This window comes from Giraffa tippelskirchi, chromosome 4 (assembly GCF_054371585.1).
Source record: "Giraffa tippelskirchi isolate mGirTip1 chromosome 4, T2T-mGirTip1v1.2.pri, whole genome shotgun sequence".
Taxonomy (NCBI): domain Eukaryota; kingdom Metazoa; phylum Chordata; class Mammalia; order Artiodactyla; family Giraffidae; genus Giraffa; species Giraffa tippelskirchi.
In genome coordinates, this window is record NC_137278.1 from 101,255,995 (window position 1) to 101,281,164 (window position 25,170).

Here is a 25,170-nt window from a genome sequence, read left to right on the forward strand (position 1 = left end):
TAAGATTAACTTAAATTTAAGATCCCTTTAGAGCATATAGAGGTACAGTATTTTCTATTTGAAGTCCTTGGGCCAAAGGGATGATGGAGAAAATGCTGCCATAAAATCTCTGAGAAAAGAGGAATATGTACTTTTCTTCAGAAAATGTTAGAGAAGCTTGGGTGGATGTGGTCTTTGGAGCAAGAATTTTTCAGTTAATACTTCAGAACCTACTAGGATAATATAATCTATTGGTTGGCCCCTCTGGTTGAAACAAGCTTATTCGGTTACTAGTTAAATTTTCTTCCTTTTGTAAATGTAACGGTTTTGATTTTTCCTTCTTTTAGCGTAATTCTCCATCCAGTGATGATAGTTCAGACTATAGCCTTGATTCAGAGGTCGAACATACAGAAAGTTCCCACAGAAAAAGATCTGGTTTCTACAGAGATTATGACATTCCATTTTCTCAGGTATTTCTTTATTTTTGTTGTCATAAAATATACATAGCATAAAATTTACAGTTTTAACTTTTTCTTTCTCTAAAAATTGAAGTAGAATTTGCCTACAACACTATGTTAGTTCCAGGTACACAATGGATTATAGTAATAGCATTCATTTTTTCTGTACATTACAAAATGATACCATGACAAGTCTGGTTACCAGACTTGTCTGCTGTCACCTATTTCACTAAGCATGATGCCCTGTAGGTCCATCCATGTTGTTGCACATGGCAAGGTTTCATTCTTTTTTATGGTCAAGTAATATTCCATTGTATAAGTGCTACATATCTTTATTCATTTCATCTCTGCTGTCACCTACAGAGATATTACATTATTATGTTTTCCTTATGCTGTACATTTCATCCCTGTGACTCACTTATTTTACTACTGGAAGTTTGTACGTCTTAATCTCCCTGACTTATTTCTTTTATCCCTATTCCCCTCTGGCAAACACCTGTTCGTTCTCTGTATCTGTGAATCTGTTTCTCTTCTGTTGTTTGCTCATTTGTTTGGTTTTTAGATTCCACATATAAGAGAAATGACACGGCATTTATCTTTCTCTGTCTGACTTATTTCACTTAGCATGATGCCCGGTAGGTCCATCCATGTTGTGGCACATGGCAAGGTTTCATTCTTTTTTATGGTCGAGTAATACTCCATTGTATATGTGCTACATATCTTTACCCATTCATCCATTAGTGAGTACTTAGGTCGTTTCCCTATCTTGGCCACTGTAAATAATGCAGCAGTGAACATAGGGGTGCATATATCTTTTCAAATTAATGTTTTTATTTTCTCTGGGAAAATATCCAGAAGTGGAATGCTGGATCATATGATAGTACTCTTTTTTAATGTTTTGAGAAACCTTCGTACTGTTTTCCGTAGTGGCTGCACCAATTTACATTCCCACCAACAGTGCACAAGTGTTCCCTTTCCTCCACATTTTCACCAATACCTCTTATTTCTTATCTTTTTTGATGATGGCCATTCTGCCAGGTGTGAGGTGATATATCCTTGTGGTTTTGATTTGCATTTCCCTGATGATTAGTGATAGTGATATTGAGCATCTTTTCATGTGTCTGTTGACCACTTGTGTATCTTTTTTGGAAAAATTCACTATTTTCACCATTTTAAAATATACAATTACTCAGTGACATTAAGTGTATTTACCATGTTTTGCAATGATTGCTTCTATCCATTTCCAGAACATTTTCATCATCCTAAAGAAGCAGTGTCTGTCAAACAATAATGCCTCATTTCTGCCTCCCTCCGCTCCTGGTAGCCACTATTCTTCTTTCCATCTCTGTGAATTTGTCTGCTCTGGGAACTTCATACATTGTCCTTTTGTATCTGGCTTTTTTTTACTTAGCATAATTTTTTCAAGGTCCATCTATATTGTATAGTATATATCAGAATTTCCCTCCTTTTCAAAGCTGGATAATATTCCATTATAGGTATATACCACATTTTGTTTATTTATTCCTCTCTTGATAGTTATTTGGATTGCTTCCACCTTTTACCTATTGTTAATAATGCTGCTATGAATGTGGGTGTATAGACATCTCTTTGAGACTCTGCTGTCAATTCTTTGGGGGTGTAGACCTAGGAGTGAAATTGCTTGATGATGTGTTATTTCTGCATTTAACTTGCTGAGGAACTACCAAATGTTTCCCACAAAGGCTGCACCATTTTACATTTCCACCAAAAATGCTTGAGACTTTTCTAATTGCTCCACATCCTTGTCAAACTTGTTATTTTCTGTTTTTTGTTTGTTTTGTTTTGGATAAGAGCCTTCTTGTGCATATGTGCACAGTTGCTAAGTTGTGTCTTGACTCTTTGCAACCCCATGAACTATAGCCCGCCAGGCTCCTCTGTCCATGGGATTTTTCTGGCAGGAATAGTGCAGCAGGTTGCCATTTCCTCCTCCAGGGGACCTTCTCAACACAGGGACTGAACCCACATCTCCTGCATTGCAGGTGGATTCTTTACCACTGAGCTGCCTGGAAAGCCCAAGAGCCTTCTTCATGGGTGTGAAATGATATCTTTTGAATTACTGCCTTTTAAAGAGAAAAATTAACCTTTCAATGTCATTCTTTGCTTTCTGATATTTAAAAAAATATTCTATAAAACATGCTACAAATTTCAAATCTTTGAACATAAAGAATATGTCATGTATTTGTTTGCTAGGGCTGCCATAACAACATACCACAGACTGGTGGCTTAAGCAGCAGAAATTTACTTTTCTCACAGTCCAGAGGCTAGATCTGAGTCCAGGATTGAGGTGCTGGCAGGGTTGGTTTCCTCTGAGGGCCGCAAAGGAAAGATCTGTTTGACTTTTCTCCTTGGCTTGTAGACATGTTGTAAGGCTTGTAGACCTACTTGCTGCTTTGTCCTTGTATGTCATCCTTCTGTACAGTCATCCTTCTGTGCACATGGACCCTTGGTTCCTCTGTGTGTTCAAATTTCCTCTTATACAGAGAGCAGTCAAATTGGATCAGGACTCACCCTAACATCTTCATTGCGACTTAATCACCATTTTAAAGTCCCTTTCTCCAAACACTCTCACATGTTGAGGTATTGAGGGTTAGGACTTCAATATATGAATTTTGTGCCAACTACCTTTTCAAGTGCAAACATTATTTGCTGTGTTTTAAACAGAAAAAAATTTAAAACATGATATACTTTATATCTTCCTTAAGTATATTGCATTGTATGAGCAAGACTTCAATATAAATATTACTTTGTGCTAGAAAAATCCTGGTGCTCTCAGGAGTACTGAGGAGTATTCAGGTCAGTGTGCATATACCTTAAAAACCCCAGATGTTCTGAGTTTTTGCAGCTAGGGGTTACTAAGGTTTCCACTTTTTCCAGACTCTGGACTTCTCCTTTTGTTCCCAAAGGTGAAAAGGATAGTCAAAAGTATTGTTGAACCTGTCAGATGATTTTTCATGATGGGCTAATGCTTTCAGAGCAAAAACAGCTCCAAGTACTGCTCACTTCTGGGGATTTTTATCTACTCCATGAATAATGGTCCAGAAATCCTTCACTAATTTGTTAGCTCTCTGATGTCTACAGTGGTTTGAAAAAAGAATATTTTGTCTACCTTCTCTGCATTTTTTTAGGAGAAGGGCTCATCTGAATAAAATTACCTAATCTGGCATTAGAAAAGAAAGTTCAGGATCATTTCCTTCACATATTCTTTAGGGTTGACTCACTGAGATTAGAAAGTATATCCTAAAAATCCTAAAAATGAGATAACAAGTAAGTACTATATGAAACTTTTACTCTAAAATCAATAATAGAATATAGTATTAGCATCTAACTATGACATTGGAGGACTTAATATGTTTTCCTCTTTCCTCATCCTTGTTCAGGATCTCCTGTTCTCTTATTTCATGTTTATAATGATAGCCTGTATTACAGAAACCAAATCTGCCCCCATAGACATTCTAGCAGGTATATAGCCTAATAATCAATAAGCAAAATGATTGGAGAAACTATTATCTTTTGGTAGAATTTATAGTCTTTTTTGTTTCTTTCATCTTTAGGAGGGCTTTTAAAAATACTTGCTAGATCCTTGCTGGTGAGTACATTTTGTTCATTCCAGATGATGAGCTTGTAAAGCACAAAGAGCTATTCTTCTAGAGAACTGGGGCTGCTCTGTCACCCCTCATTTCATTTGGCACTTCCAGGAGAGCTTGGGTGGTGCCCTGATGGAAACCCTGAGCGCTGCAGCAGGCCATGTTAGAGTCTTTCACTGTACATGGAGCCCTGAGATGGGAGATTTGCATCATTAGAGGGATGGTAGGATTATTTGCAGTTGGGAAATCAGGGGAGGGATGAATTGAAAGTTTAGGGTATTCTGCTTGAAAAAGTAGGAATTATGGAGATTATTTTTGTAAAGGCTGTGAAAAATCAGAAGAACTGGATTAATATTAACGCTTAAAAGCTTTTGTGGAAAGCATCTAATTTCTAGAGAAAAATTCTTAGTTGCCCGTTAATAGTAATCTTTAGTCATTAAGCATTGAAATATATCATTGAAGAATTAATATAATCACATTTTTAATAAAAGGAAATGTAAGTACCATTCAATGAATTAATCTTCAGCTTAATCAAAGCAATTATTTTTTATTTTAATAGTGGCTTTTTAAAAAATGTAAAAAACACTGCCTTTTGGCTATAATTCTAAATCCCCTTCTGAATTTCTGAAGTGCTAGACTGAGAACAGTTGATAAACTTTAAAAACATTGCTTTAAGAATGTTGGAAATCTAATACAATGTCTTCAAAATTCAAAATCGATGTTGATTTTCTTGATTGCTTCAGTTATATACTTTTTCTCTATTTTATAATTACTAGAAAGGACTTAATATTTCTCTGTATTTTATTAAAAACACAGTCTCATGTTGGTATTCTGCCAGGGTAGTATTTTATATCACATTTAAAATGTAATAAACAAAATGAGTCATGGTCAGACTTTTTCTAGATCCTCAAGTTGTAATTATGTGCAATTTTTTTGTTGCTTTCTTATAAAAAAAATTGACACGATATGATAAAAGTAATGAAAATATTTCAGTGAGTAGAGAAGTAGTTGAATACTATCACTAAATAAACTTCTAGGACTACAATGTATTTTTTATTTTTACATGCTTTAGTAAAAAGCAATAAAATTCATAATGGATAAGTGCAATAAATAGTTTCTAATGAGCAATTTATTCATTAGATGTTTTTTATTATTAGGAACGTCTCTTTTTTTTTCTATTGAATCTCATATATAAACATTTTGTTTTTACAAATTTGACCTTACATATTTTTTATTAAATATAATATTATTAAATGTGTCATTTGGGAATTTTTCAATCTTAAGGAGACTGTATATTTTCTACCCTTTTTCCAAGCTATTTTACTATTTTTTTCTATTTTCAAAAAGACCTCTTTGGTTTTTTGGAGAAGGAATTTGTGTATGTTGATATGGATTTTAAAGTATTCTTGTGGATACAAATATTGAGGTATGGAGCATGAGAAATGTAAGACATGGACATGGAAAACAAAGTGAACAAGACATATTCACCAGCAAGGTTTTATGAACATTACAGTGTTTAATAATGTCAGAGTAGCATTTAGCCTTTTAAACTTAGTTTTAAATAGTTCCATAGATAAGTTGTAACTACAAGACAGAGCTAACAACTCTTTTCCCCTTCTTTCTCCCAGCTTTCTGGGGCGGGGGGGAAGATGTCCTGTGTTACTATCAACTCCTCTATATGTAACTGAAAAATCCTGACAATGGTTATTCATTTTCACTTAGCATGGACATATATCAGGAAGCTACATGGCATCAAAGAAGAGTCAACATAACAGAAAATTTAAAAGTAAAGAATATGATGAGTACAATACCTACAGTGATGACAACTTTGGTGGCTATAGTCAGGAAACAGAAGAAGATTTTGCCAGTCAGCTGAAACAATACAGGCAAACTAAAGAAACCTCAAATACTTCTTTAGGATCTTTTTCTAAAGAACCAGGGAAAAAACAAAGATTGAAAGGAATTCAGCAAGGTAAGTTTGAAATTGTCTGGTTTTGACTGTGAAAACTTTATTAAGATAAACAGGTAGCTATGAAGTAAAAACTTAAATTTCTTAGCACTTTGTTATGGTCAGTTTATTCCTGTGGTTCCTGAATTTGTTTTTCTTTATTTTGTAGACCTTGAGGACAAAAATCTACAGATATTTCAATCTGCATGATATCTTAAAATTTGCATTTAAAAGATTTCCTAATATTTTTAAACTGTATAAAATGTAGAACAACTTTCCTGTTATGTCTTTTCCCCTCTCTTCTATATGGTATCAGTATACTGAAAAAAAAAAATTACCTGCCCTTTTCAGCTGTCTCTATTACCCTGTATTACTTTATATTTTAGACCCTGTAAAGACAGAATCCTGGAAAGCTATTCTTTTACTAGACTTTAAAATGTAGTGATCATCTTTTCTGTTTAAATATACTCAAGACTATAGACTTTTTTTAATGTATGTGTTTTATTGAGGTATAGTTGACTTAAAATGTTGCAGGTACAGAGCAAGATAGTTCAGTTATATAAATACGCAAATACTGTTTTTGAAATTATTTTTCATGATAGGTTACTACAAGATACTGATTATAGTTCCCTATGCTATACAGTAAACCTTTGTTGTTGTTGTATACCTATTTTTTAATTAGAAATCTAGCATTCTATTCATACTAAGCCAAACAAGTGGAATCAAAATGTCATAACTTTTTTTTGTTAGGTAAAAATTCATAATTTTTCTAAAATATATGTATTATACATGTTTATACATATATATATATATATATATATACAAAAGCTTTTCTACTGTACTTGATAAAGCCTAGAGAAAGAACATCAAAAAATAAAAATAAAAAAGAAGAGATCAAGAAATTGGAAAACATAAACTAAATGAAATGGGAGTGCTGAATATGAAATAGAAAAAGTGAAACAAACTAGGATAAAAATAAAAGATCATCATATAGTCCAGTTTAGTCAGTTCAGTTGCTCAGTTGTGTCTGACTCTTTGTGGCCCCAAAGAGGAGGACTGCAGCATGCCAGGCCTCCCTGTCCATCACCAACTCCCAGAGCCTACTCAAACTCATGTCCACTGCTCAGTGATGCCATTCAACCATGTCATCTTCTGTCGTCCCCTTCTCCTCCCGCCTTCAATCTTTCCGAGCATCAGGGTCTTTTCCAATGAGTCGTTTCTTTGCATCAGGTGGCTAAAGTATTGGAGTTTTAGCTTCAGCATCAGTCTTTCCAATGAGTATTCAGGACTGACTTCCTTTAGGATTGATTGGTTGGATCTCCTTGCAGTCCACGAGACTCTCAAGAGTCTTCTCCAACACCACAGTTCAAAAGCATCATTTTTAAACATGACTGCTCATTAGAAACTTACCTGGAGCTCTGGAGGAAAAAAGCAATACCTGAGCATTTGTATTTTTCAAAAGGTTTCAAGATAAGTCTGATATGCATCTGGAATTTAAAAAGTGATTACAGGTTTCTCTGTTAGATCCTAGTTTGAGTGATATGGAGTTCTATTATTTTTCTGTTGACCAACCATGATACAATGGTACTAAGTGAGTAATAGTTACATAATCACAAGAGTAAAAGATGTTTATCAGTTTTCACAATCAATAGCCATACAAAAAATAAAAGAATTACAATTACAAGCCATAGTGGGAACAATGGGAACATAATGGATTAATTTAACAATATAAAGTAACTACAATTTGGGGGGCGTCAAGCAGAGTGATGTGGTAAGTGGAAGTACATACATGCACATGTTTTCATCCACCCAACCAAGGACTATACATATTTTTCTGAATTAGAAATAAGAACAAAATGTAAAGAAATTTCTGGAATGGTAACCTGTTCATCTGTTACATTGAGATACATCATCCCAGGGAAACCAGGGCAAGTTTCCCTAGAAATTATGGATCACATAAGGGTCAAATCAGCTTTAAAAATCGTCTAGTTAGCATGTCTGCTTCAAGAAAACTGGAGCAAGATGAGGCTGAGGTGAAGCAGTGAAACCTAAACCCTATGTAACGATCTTTTAATTAGCATTGAAAAAAAGAATCCATTATGAGTAAATTTGGTTATTTTTATGGCTTTATTTTTTCTTGATTTCCTAGCAAAATTCCTTTGAAAAATGTGAACCGAGGCTTTGTTGAACTAAAGAGGAAGGAATTTGTCTATGCATGTGCTATTGTAATTAGTACGTTTGTTCCTGGAGTCCAGACATAGTGGTGTCGGGAATCATTCCACTTGGGGAATAAAGGGAATGTGGAGGCCTTGTTCATCCCTTCCCACCTGGGGGTTTTCCTTTCAGACTCCTTCTTTTCGTTCTGTTAATGAATTTAGTATTGAGTTTTATTCTGAATTTCATTTTTTTCCCCAGAATTATGAAAGTAATATATGGTCAAATGCAGAAAACTTTTTCTATGTGTAAAAAAAGATAACGCAGCAAAGATCAAAGATAAAAACAATTTGAATCTCTACACTCAGGGACAATTACTATTTATATTTTTGGCCAACATTCTTCTAGAATTTTTGAGAATTATTTTTAACAAAAAACTATCTACTGTTAAAACTCGTTTTTTCCCCTTTAACTGTGAATTGTATTTCTGTCATTCTTACGTTAATGAGTAGATTCTAATGCCTACATTCTGTTCAGTTAAACAGATGTACGCAAAGAGTCGGACACGACTGAGCGACTGAACTGAACTGAACTGAACCATAATTTGTCTATTAAATTGCTAAGTTTGTTAGTAATTATTTGAGATTTAAGTTTTACCCATTTTTAAAAAATTCTGTGATTAACCCTGCAAATTTATACATATCTCATCTTGAGAAACATTTTTTCCTAATAGTAAATGCTGAAATATAGAATTGAGTCAAAAGGCATAGGCACATTTGAAGATTTTTGACCCATATACCAAGCTGATATCCAAAAAGGTGATGTAGCAATTTATAACACTTCTGCCAGTGTGGGAAAATGCGTTTCTCCAAATCCCTATCACCGTTATTCTTTGAGGTGAAAATTGGTATGTTAATTTTTAATTTCTTCTAATGAAGTGAAACATTTTTTTCATGCATTTATTGGATGTTTTGTAGATTTAAGATCATTGCAAAACTTAGTAGTTCAATATGACTTTGGTAAAATGAGAAATCACTTTGTATTGTGACTTACTACCCTAATATATAATTTTTATAATTTAAGTATCTGTTTAGATACTTTTAAACATCAAGTTTTTCAAAAGTAAAAGACAAGTATAAATTTTGCTTGGCAGTATATGTGATATCCAAAATTATCAATAGAAACAATTTACTACAAATAAATCACTAATACTTCATTGTCTTCTTTAGAGAGGAATGTAATATTTAATTCTCTTAAAAAACAGAAAACCTTGTTAATTGTGTATTCTAAGCAGAATTGAGAAGGATAAAACTAGATTTGACTTCTCCAACCATGTATATCCTTGTTCCTTGCCTTCCTTATGTTGCTAACATCACTTGAGAAAGAAAACAATAAGAAGCACTACCTGAAAGTAAAATGTGAAGATGGAATTAGTTTTTTCGCTGAATCTAGAGGGAAAAAAAGAATGCACTGTACATTGTAGCCTATTTAAAATATGCTGTTCTCTGTAAACTAGTAGGTTGGTGTGCTGTTTTATTTATAATATCTAGAGTACATTTTAACTTTTGTAGGTACTGAGCAGAGGGTTAAAAGTTTTAATGTTGCTCATGGACGAGGTTTGCCGAAAAAAATCAAACGCAAAGACCGTGGCGGAAGGGTCAACAAAGGGCCAAATGTGTTTTCAGGAACTGATGAATATCATGAGGTAATGAGAATTTATATATATTGAGGATTCTACCTTTTACTTACTTGACTGCAAAGAAGACATTGTGGTTTTAATGCTACTTTCCTAGTAAATGAAAAATTTCTAGTTCAGATCAAATAAATATAGTAAATATAGATGAATTCCAAAAAAAAAGAAATTTTGTTTTACTTAGTTATGATACTAGTATACAGATGCACATTTAGGTGACATTGAAATAAAATTGCTAAGTTTGAAAGCACTTCAAAATAAAATTGATATGTCTGAAAGCAAAATTTTTGTTCTGTAGGTTCTTTCTCTGTTGTACTTTTCCTTCCTAGGAGTCATCTTCCCTAAATGCAAATGGCAGTAAAATGCTTGGTAGTTCAATACGTGGCAGGACCAAAAGGGAAACAGTGGTAAATTCACTTACTTACTAGAATTGAAATCCTTGAAAGAGAAGAAAGGAGGTATAAATGTTTGGAAAGATCAATTTATAAACCATGTGTATAGTGGAGACTGAATTAATGTATGTTGAATTGAACTGAGCTCTGAACAAAATACATTTCAACCTTGTAGTGACTTTCTAGATCAGAGTGATCCAATTTCTGTATTCTGCCATTGTTCCAGTAAGATTTGATTGAATTATGCAGAGCAAGGGTGGATTATCAATAGCTGTAACCCTGATTGATAGAAAATGGATAGTAACATTGTAATTGGAAAATGCTCAGTTTTCTAATCTCTGGGTTTAAAAATAACAAGCAAAGATTTTTTAATATATACTCCTTAGTATACTGTTTAGGGAATTGCTAACAAGTGTAACCTTAAAAAAAAAGAAGTTTAGGACCAAATAAATTTGTGAAACCCAGCACGTACTACTCTACTCCTGGTGATTCTCAGTCAACATGAATGTTTAAAGGCTCTGATCAGGTTAGGCAGAAAGAAGTCTGTTTGACTTTGTTCAACCCATCATTTCCAAAATTTACTTGACCATGAACTCTTTTTTTTTTTTCCCCACACACCTACATTCACTCTTAACTCATTGTTCTGTGGAATAACAGCTTTGCAAATAAGCTTAGAATTTCTGGGAAACTAACCTGCCTCTCCATCTTTCTAGGCACCTGTGGTTGTGTAGGATATGCTGCTTTCACTAGATTAAATTAATGTGAATACTTTCTGAGTAAACCTTCTCCTATATTCAGTACTTATACCCTATACATGAAAAAAAAATTAGCTTCCAAGAAAGTATGGTTTTGAGTGAGTTACTGCCTATCTCTGAACTTCAGTTTGCTTAACCTGTAATATTAGAGTACAGTATTAACTCTAATGGCCCCTTCAAGCACTAACATTTTAGATGTTTCCAGACCTAGCATGCAACTAAAAAATTTCTTAATCATGTAATAGAAAATCAGAACAAATTCTTTCATGTGCATTTATCAGATTTAGGACATTTTTCCTTTCCTAAAGAATCTGCCTGTCAAGCAGGAGACACAGGTACTGTCCCTGGGTGGGGAAGATCCCTGGAGAAGGAAACGGCAGCCCACCCCAGTATTCTTGCCTGGGATATCCCATGGACAGAGGAGCCTAGCTGACTATAGTCCATGGGTCAAAAGAGTCAAACATGATTGAGCAACTAAAGGGGTTCCCCGTTGCCACTACTGGTAAAGAAGCCACCTGTCAGTGCAGGTGGACATAAGAGACATGGGTTTGATCCCTGGGTCTGGAAGATTCCCTGAAGGAAGGCACAGCAACCCACTCCAGTATACTTGCCTGGAAAATCCCATAGACAGAGGAGCCGGGTGGGCTACATAGTACAACTTGGTGCATTTTTCAGTGGGTTTTTTTTTGTGGGGGTTATTACCTAATATTTTTACTTTTTGATTTCAGAGTTACATTCCTCAAGTTGGCTCTTGACTTTGCATGGTGCACTCTTTGGCTGCCTATTTTATTACAGCCACAGTCCTTGTTGGGAAGGCATATGTGAACTGGTCATTTATATCTACTTGTTCTAAGTGAGCCTAGAAATAGAAAATATTTATAAAAAAAATTATTGATTCAGTTCAGTTGCTTAGTCATGTCCGACTCTTAGCGACCCCACGGACTGCAGCACGCCAGGATTCCCTGTCCATCATCAACTCCCGGAGCTTACTCAAACTCATGTCCATCGAGTTGGTGATACCATCCAACCACCTCCTCCTGTCATCCCCTTCTCCTCCTGCCTTCAGTCTTTCCCAGCATCAGGGTCAGTTCTTTACATCAGGTGGCCAAAGTATTGGAGTTTCAGCTTCAGCATCAGTCCTTCCAGTGAATATTCAGGACTACTTTCCTTGAGGATTGACTGGTTGGATCTCCTTGCTGTTCATGGGACTCTCAAGAGTCTTCTCCAACACCTCAGTTCAAAAGCATCAATTCTTTGGTGCTCAGCTTTCTTTATGGTCCAAATCTCACATCTGTACATGACTACTGGAAAAACCATAGCTTGGGCTAGACAGACCTTTGTCGGCAAAGCAAGGTCTCTGCTTTTTAATATGCTGTCTAGGTTGGTCATAGCTTTTCTTCAAGGAGCAAGCATCCTTTATTTTCATGGCTTCAGTCACCATCTGCAGTGATTTTTGGCCCCCCCCCAAAATAAAATCTGTCACTATTTCCATTGTTTCCCCATCTGTTTGCTGTGAAGTGATGGGACCAGGTGCTGTGATCTTCGTTTTTTGAATGTTGAGTTTTAAGCCAGCTTTTCACTCTCCTCTTTCACTTTCATCCGGAGACTCTTTAGTTCTTCTTCACTTTCTGCCATAAGGGTGGTGTCATCTGTGTATCTGAGGTTATTGATATTCCTCCCGACAATCTTGATTCCAGCTTGTGCTTCATCCAGCCCAGTGTTTCTCATGATGTAGTCTGCATAGAACTTAACTAAGCGGGGTGACAGTATACAGCCTTGACGTATTCCTTTCCCAAATTGGAACCGATCTGTTGTTCCATGTCTGGTTCTAACTGTTGCTTCTTGACCTGCATACATATTTCTCAGGAGGCAGGTAAGGTGGTCCCATATTCCCATCTCTTTAGGAATTTTCCACAGTTTGTTGTGATCCACACAGTCAAAGGCTTTGGCATAGTCAACAAAGCAGAAGTAGTTGTTTTCCTGGAACTCTTTAGCTTTTTTGATGATTCAACGGATGCTGGCAATTTGATCTCTGGTTCCTTTGCCTTTTCTAAATCCAGCTTGAATCTGGAATTTCATGGTTCATGTACTGTTGAAGCCTGGGTTGGAGAATTTTGAGCATTACTTTGCTAGTGTATGAGATGAGTGTAATTGTGCAGTAGTTTGAACATTTTTGGCATTGCGCTTCTTTGGGATTGGAATGAAAACTGACCTTTCCATTTCTGTGGCCACTGCTGAGTTTTCCAAATTTGCTGGCATTTTGAGTGCAGCACTTTCACAGCATCATCTTTTAGGATTTGAAATAGCTCAACTGTAATTCCATCACCTCCACTAGCTTTGTTCGTAGTGATGCTTCCTAAGGCCCACTTGACTTCGCACTCCAGGATGTCTGGCTCTGGGTGAGTGATCACACCGTTGTGATTATCTGAGTCATGAAGATCTTTTTTGTACAGTTCTTCTGTGTATTCTTGCCACCTCTTCTTAATATCTTTTGCTTTTGTTAGGTCCATACCATTTCTGTCCTTTATTGAGCCCATCTTTGCATGAAATGTTCCCTTGGTATCTCTAATATTCTTGAAGAGATCGCTAGTCTTTCCCATTCCATTGTTTTCCTCTATTTTTTTGGATTGATCACTGAGGATGGCTTTCTTATCTTTCCTTGCTATTCTTTGGAACTCTGCATTCAGATGGGTATATCTCTCCTTTTCTTCTTTGCCTTTAGTTCTCTTCTTTTCTCAGGTGTTTGTAAGACCTCCTCAGACAACCATTTTGCCTTTTTGCATTTCTTTTTCTTGGGGATGGTCTTGATCACTGCCTTCTGTACAATGTCACGAACCTCCGTCCATGGTTCTTCAGGCACTCTGTCAGATCTAATCCCTTGAATCTTTTTGTCACTTCTACTGTGTAATCATAAGGGATTTGATTTAGGTCATACCTGAATGGTCTAATGGTTTTCCCTACTTTCTTCAATTAAAATCTGTTTTTGGCAATAAGGAGTTCATGATCTGAGACAAGCTCCTGGTCTTGTTTTTGCTGACTGTATAGAGCTTCTCTATATTTGGCTGCAAAGAATATAATCAATCTGATTTCAGTATTGACCATCTGGTGATGTCCATGTGTAGAGTCATCTCTTGTGCTGTTGGAAGAGGGTGTTTGCTATGACCAGTGCATTGTCTTAGCAAAACTCTGTTAGCCTTTGCCCTGCTTCATTTTGTACTCCAAGGCCAAACTTGCCTGTTTATCTCCTTACTTCCTGCTTTTGCATTCCAATCCCCTATGAAGGAGAAGGCAATGGCACCCCACTCTAGTACTCTTGCCTGGAAAATCCCATGGACGGAAGAGCCTGGTAGGCTGCAGTCCAGGCTGCAGTCCATGGGGTCGCTAGGAGTCGGACACGACTGAGCAACTTCACTTTCACTTTTCATTTTCATGCATTGGAGAAGGAAATGGCAACCCACTCCAGTGTTCTTGCCTGGAGAATCCCAGGGACGGAGGAGCCTGGTGGGCTGCCATCTATGGGGTCGCACAGAGTCGGACACGACTGAAGCGACTTAGCAGCAATAGCAGCAGCAGCATGGTGAAAAGGATATCTTTTTTTTCGGTGTTAGTTCTAGAAGGTCTTGTAGGTCTTCATAGAACCATTCAACTTCAGCTTCTTCAGCATTAGTGGTTGGAGTATAGACTTGGATTACTGTGGTATTGAATGGTTTGCCTTGGTAACAAACAGTGATCATTCTGTTGTTTTTGAGATTTCATCCAAGTACTGCATTTCAGACTCTTTCGTTGACTATGAGGGCTACTCCATTTCTTCTAAGGGATCTTTGGCCACAGTTGTAGTTATAATGGTCATCTCAATTAAATTCACCCATTCCAGTCCATTTTAGGTCACTGATTCCTAAAATGTCATTGTTCACTTTTGCCATCTCCTGTTTGGCCACTTCCAATTTGCCTTGATTCATGGACCTAACATTCCAGGTTCCTATGCAATATTGTTCTTTACAGCATCAGACTTTACTTTCAACACCAGTCACATCCACAACTGGGCATTGTTTTTGCTTTGGCTCTGTTGCCTCATTCTTTTTGGAGTTATTTCTCCACTGATCTCCAGTAGCATATTGGGCACCTACCGACCCGGTGAGTTCATCTTTCAGTGTCCTATCTTTTTGCCTTTTCATACTGTTCATGGGTTCTCAAGGCAAGAATACTGAAGTGGTTTGGCATTTCCTTCTCCAGTGGTCCAAGTTTTGTCAGAACTCTCCACCATGACCCGTCCATCTTGGGAGGCCCTACGAGGCATGGCTCATAGTTTCATTGAGTTAGACAAGGCTGTTGTCCATGTGATCAGTTTGATTAGTTTTCTGTGATTGTGATTTTCATTCTATCTGCCCCTTGATGGATAAGGATAAGAGGCTTATGGAAGCTTCCCATAGAAATAGAAAATGTTTGTAAATAAAATTTACATAGGTTTAAGACATTTAAAATTCTCCTATCAGAGTAGAGTATAATCAATTTCTTTGCGTTTTCATGGGATACACATGTGTATGTGTGTATATATATGTGTATATGTGTGTGTGTATATATATATATACTTTTTTAAAAGAAACTTGAACCTTGTTTCATTGCCAGTTTCAAAGGGAAAATTTTCAATAGTTCATCAAAAAATACCATATTTGCTGTATAGTTATTTAAGATACTCTATCAGAATAAAACATTCCTGAATATTATATATTTAATAAACATTTCTACTATTAAAAAAAAAGAAACTTGAAGATTATGTTTTCCTGGTATTCTGATACTTTTTTTTTTTTTCAGAAATCTGGTGAATTATATCATTCATTAGTTGTGAGCGCAGAGGATCAGATTTAACTTTACCTATCTATTGCCTCAAGTATTTGCTATGAGAGATTTCAGTAGATTGTGCTTTGTTCTCCATCATCTAGCAAATTGAGGGGAAAGGGAAAACTGATAATCAGTTCAGAAAAGTAAATAGTTATGAACCTCCTACAAATGTGCAAGGCACTGTGCCTGCTAGGAGCTTGAAAAGCAGTGCTGTTTTGTAGAGCTCATACTCTGTTGTTACTCAGCCTTCTTATACTTGCAGCAAAAGTTGAATAGGGGCCTGAGGAGAACTAAGGAAAGCAAGTAGGGCTGTGAGATTTCCTATCATATGCTAGTTTTTCTTAATTTTCTCAAATTTAAAAGTTAAAGGTAATATAGCCTCAGTTTTTTTTTCCCTAAAGAAAATACAAAATAACCACACATGCAAGCAATCTATAACTTTGTAGAAATTCATCTAGAGATACACACTCTTAAAGGTAGGGGTATATTCTTTTAGTTGTTTTTTTCTTTGTCTTTATTATTATAAACTCGGATCACTTTTTCACTTGGTAAGGTATTGGTGAACATTTTGTGTCCCCAGATTGTCTTTCCATCTCATGATTTTTTTAATGACTGTAATATTCTAAATGTACCATAATGTGTTTTATTTGTCTTCTAGTTTTAGATGTGTAGAGTATTTCTAGATTTTGTTTGTTTTACTTGTAAATAATTCTGTAGTGGTTATTTTTGTGAATAAATCTTCATGTGCCTTCCTGGTAATTCCTTCAGAACTTTGTACTGCAAAGTACAAATTTTGTGTCAAACAATATTTTTTTAACATTGTTTAAATGTTTAAACAATTTTAAGTTTTCTATAAACTATACATGAAAGTGCATATTTCATTGTGTCTTTGCCAAAACTGAGTAGTATTATTAAGTTTCAAAGTTTTCACAATTTTATTTTGAAAAATGTAGTTAGATGTCTTCATTAAATTAGAGATAGGGTTCTTTGCAACTACCAGTATCCGTAAGCAGTTTTCTAAAAGCATGCTTGCATGCATTGCCTCTCTCCAGGTAAATAAATAGCATCATAATGTTCAGTCTTCACCACTTTTAATAATCAATGTGTACTGCTTTCTAGATCCATTTGAGTATGAACTTTAATGTCTTTTTTAATACTTCATATGTTTTACTTAAGTAAATTTTTTTCTTGCAGTATAGTAAACCAGGGAAAAAATGGAGGATTATGACTCAGGAATTTATTAATCAACATACAGTGGAACATAAAGGAAAACAAATCTGCAAATACTTTCTGGAAGGGAGATGTATTAAGGTAAATTTATAGGGGTATCATAAATCATTTTAACTTCTGAAATAATCTTTAAAATTTAAGGTAATTTTAGAGGGTGGTGAGTGTTTTCTCATACGGTTGGAATGAAACTAGTTCTTCAAAATGGATCTTGCATTGAATACTGTTTATCAGAACTCACATAATTATATTCTGGGACAATAATATAGCTTGTTGAAATCAGATTTTATTTTACTGACACATGATGCTATGTGGCAAGTACTGTTCAAAGTGTATATCATGTTTACAATGATGCAGTAAAGTTCAGTTATTGTTATTATTCTCATTTTAATCATGGTCAAACCAAGAGGTTAAATGAGTCCCCAGAGTACCTCAGCCAGAAATGGTGAGTGCTGGAGCCAAGCAGTGTCCTCTTAGGCCATGCTCACTGTTCTGTCTCTCCGCCCAAAGCCATATCCACTATCCTGGGCAAGAATTCTAAGGGATTGTTTGAATTACTATAAGCTCATTATTTCAAGACTGGAGATGTGACCATGGTTCTACCATGAAACACCACAGAGAAAATTCAACTCAATGGTTTCTTTTTTTCTCTTCTTTTCTTTTTTTGTGAACAGGGAGATCAATGTAAATTTGATCATGATGCAGAGTTGGAGAAGAGGAAAGAAATCTGCAAATTTTATTTACAAGGATATTGTACCAAAGGAGAGAACTGCATTTATATGCATAATATCCTTTATTAAAATTGTTAACTAAAATATTGCAGTTTTCAAGTGTCATTGAGGCTTTAAAAATCATAAGTACAATCTGGAAAGCCTAGTTTGGTTTTAAATTTAAAATAGCACATTATGTAAGCCAGATCTTGTCAGCCTTTGCACATCAGAAGGTCAACTGAGTTTTTTTCTTTAGGGAAATAAAATAACTTCCCTTTGGAAAAAAAAATCTGTGAAATAAACGTACTTTAAATAATAATTATAAGTATTTCAAGAGGCTGTGCTTTCTGAAGGAGTTGGCAGCATATTTATTCTGTGACTTAATTATTATTTACTTGGGTTCCTAAGTAATAAATTATCATTGTTGGAAATTATAAAATTCAAATTTTGTCAAATCTTACCACCTAATGATAAGCACTACCCTATATATTCTTCCCTACTTCTGATACATTTAAATTGTATTCCTGCCTCTGCCCATGTGGCATTTCACTGTATATGGTCCATATATATATATGATTCTTGTTGATGTATGAAAACCAATTTGTAAAGCAATTATCCTTCAATTAAAAATAAATTAATTTAAATATATATATATATAAAAGATTTCCTTCAGTAAAGACCTTATTATTTTCCAAATGGGTAGTTCATTGCTTCCTTTTCACAGATTTAAAAGGTCACCTGCCCATATACTAAATTTTCAACGAGCATAGTTTTGTTTCTGTACTATATCATTATACATTGTGCTATCTGACCATTGCTCTGTAATAGTATGTTTGATACTTACTAAGGGCAAATACTCCTTTTGTATCAAAATGTTATAATAAATTTGTCTTATTCAAACAAATTGTTTTTTTTAAGATTTGATGTATTTTTTTAGAAACCAGACACCTTATTGAACTGTTTTTGAAATCTTTCCATCTATTCTTATATTTTTCTCCATAGTCATGCCATCTGTGGCATGACAATTTAATAGTATTGGCTATGCTTCCAGAAAAATGCTAAATAATAGGGATTATGGAGCATAAAACATGTTTCAAAGATAATGCCCTTTTGCTTTGTCTTGTGGCTACAATTCTAAGATTGATTTTTTAAAAAATCAAGTTAAGTATGTAAATCCTTGGGCTTCCTAGGTGGCTCAGTAGTAAAGGATCTGCCTGCTAAGCAGGAGATTCGGGTTTGATCCCTGGGTCAGGAACATTTCCTGGAGAAGGAAATGGCAACCCACTCCAGTATTCTTGCCTGGGAAATCCCATGTAGCAGGCTACAGTCCATAGGGTTGCAAAGAGTTGAGCATGACTTAGAGACTAAAGAACAACATCTAATATATATCCTTATTTTACTAAGAGGTTTTAATATAAAAAAAATCTTGAATTTTATCAGTCGTCTTTTGTATCTGCTAAGATAATCACATGATTTTTCTTTCTTGACCTTATCAATGTGATGATTTCAGTAATAAATTTCCAAAAACTGCTCAGAAACTCCCAGAACATATACCAGATGAAATGGTATATTTTTCACTGTACTTCTAGATTTAATATTTTCTTTAGGTCTTTGTCTCCAAAATTTTAAGATTAGCCTGTGGTTTTTATTGTTGGGATATTTGACTTTAACATGACATATCAGACCCCTTTATTTTTGTCATAGATATAAACATTTGCTCAAAATTCATTTGTTCTGTATTTTGTTTTATTGTGTAAAGTAACAGAGTTTTTACATAATTAAATTACACTATAGCCATTATAAATAGCTATGGCCATTTTTACTTTAAAAAATTGTTTTCTTGAAAGAGAGTAGATATATATGTATAACTGAATCACTTTGCTGTATACCTGAAACTTACACAACATTATAAATTAACTATACTTCAATGTTTAAAAAATGGTTATTGAAGAAACCTCAGTGTCCATTGCAGCACTACTTACAACAGCTAGGGCATGAAGGCAACCTAGATGTCCATTGACAGATGAATGGATAAAGAAATTGTGGTACATATACACAGTGGAATATTACTTAGCCATAAAAAGGAACTCATTTGAGTCAGTTCTAATGAGGTGGATGAATACAGAGTAAAGTAAATCAGAGAAAAATATATATGGAATCTAGAAAGATGGTACTGATGAACCTGTTTACAAGGCAGTGGAGACACAGACATAGAGAATAGACTTGTAAACACAGTAGGGGAAGGAGAGGGAGGGACAAATTGAAAGAGTAACACAGAAACATATACACTATGATATGTAAAATAGATAGCCAGTAGGAATTTGCTGTATGACACAGGGAGCTCAAACCTGGTGCTCTGTGACAACCTAGAGGGGTGAGATGGGGAGGGAGATGGGAGAGAGGTTCAAGAGGGAAGGGACATAATGTATACCTATGGCTAATTCATGTTCACATATGGCAGAAACTAAGACAATTATGTAAACCAATTATCTTCCAGTTAAAAAAATAAAATTCATCTAACTAACGAAAAAGAATCCACCAGCCAAGGCAGGGGACACAGGTTCAATCCCTGTCCAGGAAGATTCCACATGCTGCAGGGCAACTAAGCCAGTATGCCACAATTACTGCACCCCATGCTCTGCAACTACTGAAGCCTGCACACCCTGGAGCCCGCAATCAGCAACAAGAGAAGCCACTGCAGTGAGATCCTGGAGCCCGCGCTCAGCGATGAGAGAAGCCACCGCATTGAGACCTTGGAGCCCATGCTCAGCGACGAGAGAAACCACCTCAGTGAGAAACCCGTGCCCCACAGCTAGAGAGCAGTCCCCGGTTACAACTAGAGAAAGCCTGCCCACAACAGTAAAGACCCAGTGCCACCAAATATAAATAAATAAGTGAAATTTTAAAAAAAGTATTAGTGGAATTAGCTAATTATCCAAGCTCTATTTATATGTAACATTTTCCTATCATGGTGCTCTCAACAAACTATTGAAACCTTAACATGACTCTCTTGATAAGTGGTGAAAGCATCTCGATTTTGCACTAAATTTTAGACATAATTTATTTACAATGGTAATTTGGGAGATGATTTATAAATCTTGATCGAGAGTTCTTTCTAAGGAAGTCTGTGTTAATTAACCACATTACTAACTCTACTATTGTAGAAGATATAAATATCTATCACTGACAGAAAAGATAATATAGTTTGTATAGTCAAGTTTTTTAAAATAAAATTAAGCTCTTAAAAAATTGTTTTCTAGTTCTGATAGAGTAGGGGAGACTTAAAATTTTTGAATGTTCTGCCACAGCATATTTAAAATATTTAATCCTAAAATTAAAAAATAATCTGTGACTATTGAAAACTTAGTACAATATGTGGTAATAAAGTCATATTGATTTCACAGTTGTATTTTTTATTTTAAAAATACGAGAGTTTGATTTTACTTGGTCTGTTCCTTAATATTTTTATTTACATGAATTTCCATGTAAGTTCTATCATAGTGGAGCAAAATGTTACCAAGGAGACAACTGTAAATTTTCACATGATGATCTGACTAAAGAAACAAAGAAACTTTTGGACAAAGTGAGTAATATTTTTGCACCTTGATTACAGATTCATTAGACTTTAATCATGTTTTATAAGTCATATTTTATGCCTGGAGAATCCCATGGACAGAGGAGTCTGGCAGGCTACAATCCATGGGGTCACAAAGAGTCGGACACAACTGAGAGACTTTGCTTTCTTGCTGAGAAAGCAAGGACTTATTATTTTATGTTTTATTCTATTAATGTAGTGTGTTAGAAAAGCAGGAATATTGCACTAAGAATTAAGAATATTTTGTTCTTATGAGATTCAATTGTGATGTACATGAAACACTTCATACCACTCCTAGTAAATAGTAAAAGCTCAGTTAGTGGCACCTATTATAGTTCTTTACTTATTAATGATAGCAAATAATATGATTGCCTTAATCTTAAAAAAAACAATCTTTTGTTCTTATCATTGTTCTGCCATTAAAAAACCAGTCCATCACAAATTTTTTCAACCAGTGTATCATAAATTTTATTTTTCTTGGTTGAGCTTTTTTTCAAATGTCATTTATTTTCCAATTTTATTTAGATATAATTGGTATACAACACTGTGTAAATTTAAGGTGTACAACATAATGATTCAACTTGCATACATCATGAAATTATTGCAAGCTTAGCAAACATCCATTATCTCAAGTAGATACGAAATTAAAGAAACAGAAAAGACTTTTTTTCTATGTTGAAAACTATTAGGACTTAACACCCTTAACAGATTTTGTATATAACGGTACAGTGCTGTTAATTACATTCACCATGTTGTGCCTCACATCCCTAGTAGGTACTTATCTTATAACTCGAAGTTTGTACCTTTTTAGTATCTTCATCCAGTTCCTACTCCTACTACCCTCTGCCTTTGGTAACCACAAAATGCGATCTCTAAAAAAGCTAATTTACTTTGAGAAATATCCTTTATCTCTTTGAACCTCATATTCTGTATAAAAAATTAGTTCACTATCTCTGATCTATTTCAACTTTAATATTATATTTTTCTGTTAACAAAACTAGTTTATTCAAGTCTTCACAGTTTTAAATGTGAGGAAGAAAGCTTGTTTTGAAATAGTAAATCTTTGCCAATTATCTTTAGGTGTTGAATACTGAAGAAGCTGCAAATGAAGATGAAAGAGAATTAGAAGAACTTAGAAAGCATGGCATAACTCCTCTTCCGAAACCACCTCCAGGAGTTGGACTTCTGCCAACCCCACTGGAGCATTTTCCCTTTTCTGATCCTGAAGATGGTTTTCAGACAGATCTCTCTGATGATTTCAAGAAAATTCCATCTCTTTTTGAAATAGTTGTAAAACCTACTGTGGATTTAGCACATAAAATTGGAAAGAAGTAAGTTAAATTTTTCATTCCTTCCAATGAATATTCAGGGTTGATTTCCTTTAGGATTGACTGGTTTGATCTTGCTGTTCAAGGGACTCTCAAGAGTCTTCTCCAACACCACAGTTTGAAAGCATCAGTTCTTCGGTGCTCAGCTTTCTTTATGGTCCAACTCTCACATCCGTATATGACTACTGGAAAAACCATAGCTTTGATTATATGGACCTTTGTCAGCAAAAGTCCAATATCTATTTAGAGATGTAACACTCTTGTTTGCCTCTTTTCTTTGAACTAAGAAATATTATTCTTTTGTCCGTAGGCCACCAGCATTTTATAACAGTGCCTCACCACCAGGACCACAGTTTCAGGAAAGCAGCCCACATCCTCAACATGTCTATAGTTCTGGGTCAAGTCCAGGTCCTGGCCCTAACATGTCTCAGGGACACAACAGTCCTGTGATCCACCCAGGCTCCCCCGGACACTGTCCTGGCCTACCAGTGCCACAGAGCCCACCTTTGCTTCCTGGCCCCCCAGGAATTGTGGGCCCTCACGGTCAAGCCGGAGTACTTGGTCAACCGGATACACCTTTGACACCACCCAATATGAGCAGCGCTTACCACTGCCCGGGCTTTCCAGAGCACGTGATGAAAGTACCAAGAGAGAATCACTGCTCTCCAGGCTCCTCGCACCCGCCTGGTGAGAGGCAGCTCAGCACCAGCTATGAGTCCTTACAGAGCCCCACTGAGTTTTATGACCATTATTATTCACAGCATGCTGTCCATAATTTTCAGCCATCCAGTCATTCTGGTGGTAAGTTTACCTTTCTAAATAACTCATTTCTAACTTAAAATATCTGGAATCCTATGTTTCTTTAGCAACATGAAAGGCATGTGTATTTTAAATAAAGGAAAATATGATGAAATTGAAATATTAAAATGTGTTTTAAATTTAACCAAATATTTGTAACAATAGACCTTGAGATAACTTTAAACAGTGCTTACCATTACATAATAATCTGATAATCAAATGTGATATTATTGTAACTCAATTTCTTACAAGGCACAGCGGTACTTGTCCACTGGAGTTTTGCGCTCAATCAGTGTCTTGTATCTTTTTGTGCTGTGTATGTAGATGGGATGTGGCATGGTGAATTTGCCCAGCACCAGGCTCCAGTTGTTCCAGACTCACCTAGCCGCGGGAGTGGGCCAGAGAGCAGCAGTAATGTGACAGGCCATGGCCCCCTGCCTGCATTGGGTCTTCTCCCTGCTGTGCAGAGAGCTCTTTTTGTCAGACTTACTCAGAAATGCCAAGAAGATGAAGAACCAAGCAGCACCCAACCTCAGAGGGCACCAAGCAAGGAAGAAGGTGTGTCAGGTGTCATGATAGCATCATATCTGTTTGGATCTATCTATTCTATTTTCAGCTATCTTACAGCTACTATCTTCTTGGGATTGATTGTCATTTCCAGTGCCATTGATGCATTAGTAATTAATTGCAAAGGGTTTGATTTGAAGTAATAAATCAGACTAGAGTGTGAGGCCTTGGAAGCAGACTTGCTATTAAGCTTTGTTTTTGAAGAAAAATAGAACATAAACAAGATAGCCTTGAGTTTATGAATTTTAACTTGTAACTCAAGTTCAAAATTATTTGATTATTAAATTTTTATGGGCAGAGGCTGTTTCCTTCAGGTTCTGCTATACTGTTAAAGGATATTTTTAATATAAAAGATTATATTTTAAGTTAAGTATTTTTGATACTGATAAGTCTACAGCAATTAGTTAATTAGTTAAGGGGAGAAAACTTGAAATCAACCAGTTGTTATTATGAGTTAAAAAATTGATATATGTTTGGCCACTCTAAAACATGAAATTAAGGGCTTCCCTTGTGGTCCAGTGGTTAAGAATCCATGCTTCCACCGCAGGGGTCAGGGAAGTTCACATGCTGTGAGGCATGGCCAAAAATGAGCAAAACATGAAATTTATGAATAACTGTGTAAAACTGGATAATGCTAGTAGCCACAAGTTATTATATAAACATTGTTACATTTGCAAAGAAGATAATATTAAATCTTCATTTATTTAACATGACAGGGAAATGAGGAATTTCTAATAAGTTAATTTCCTGTATAATATATGTTTACTCCTTTAGGTGCTGATTTTAAGAAATAATCATTTTAATGGTAATCTTTCTTCAAAGTGTAACAAAGCCTTATATTTTCATAAAGAAGAAAATTAAAACTTTTCTAAATGATATAAAATTTTATATATAATACTATGAAATTGGTAATGTTTTATAAGGCTTGTTTTCTTGGAATCAGAAAACATCTTAAACAGCTTGATTTTTTGTGTTTGTGTTCATTCTTACAAATTTTATTGCCTTTGTGAATTTATTTGTCCTTTGATAAAAAGCTGATAGAAACCTTTTAATCATTTTCTGTCTAATACCTGCTTTCCACTGACCTCTCTGCTGTTGTACTTT

General features: G+C 35.4%; 1 protein-coding gene across 6 annotated transcripts in view; it reads left to right on the plus strand.

Annotated features, from left to right (window-relative positions):
• Nucleotides 1-25,170, plus strand: part of ZC3H6 (zinc finger CCCH-type containing 6) — an 82,057-nt gene that overhangs the window by 50,038 nt on the left and 6,849 nt on the right. For all 6 annotated transcript variants that reach the window (XR_014051978.1, XM_081484917.1, XM_081484918.1 and 3 more), the window contains 9 exons: nt 327-449; nt 5,783-6,032; nt 9,734-9,867; nt 17,036-17,152; nt 17,743-17,854; nt 21,252-21,361; nt 22,454-22,704; nt 23,012-23,502; nt 23,824-24,057. Coding sequence is in view for 5 of the 6 variants with exons in the window: in XM_081484916.1 (XP_081341042.1) it covers nt 327-449; nt 5,783-6,032; nt 9,734-9,867; nt 17,036-17,152; nt 17,743-17,854; nt 21,252-21,361; nt 22,454-22,704; nt 23,012-23,502; nt 23,824-24,057 (1,822 nt within the window). In the remaining variant the exon portion in view is untranslated. The remainder of the gene's footprint in view (nt 1-326; nt 450-5,782; nt 6,033-9,733; nt 9,868-17,035; nt 17,153-17,742; nt 17,855-21,251; nt 21,362-22,453; nt 22,705-23,011; nt 23,503-23,823; nt 24,058-25,170) is intronic.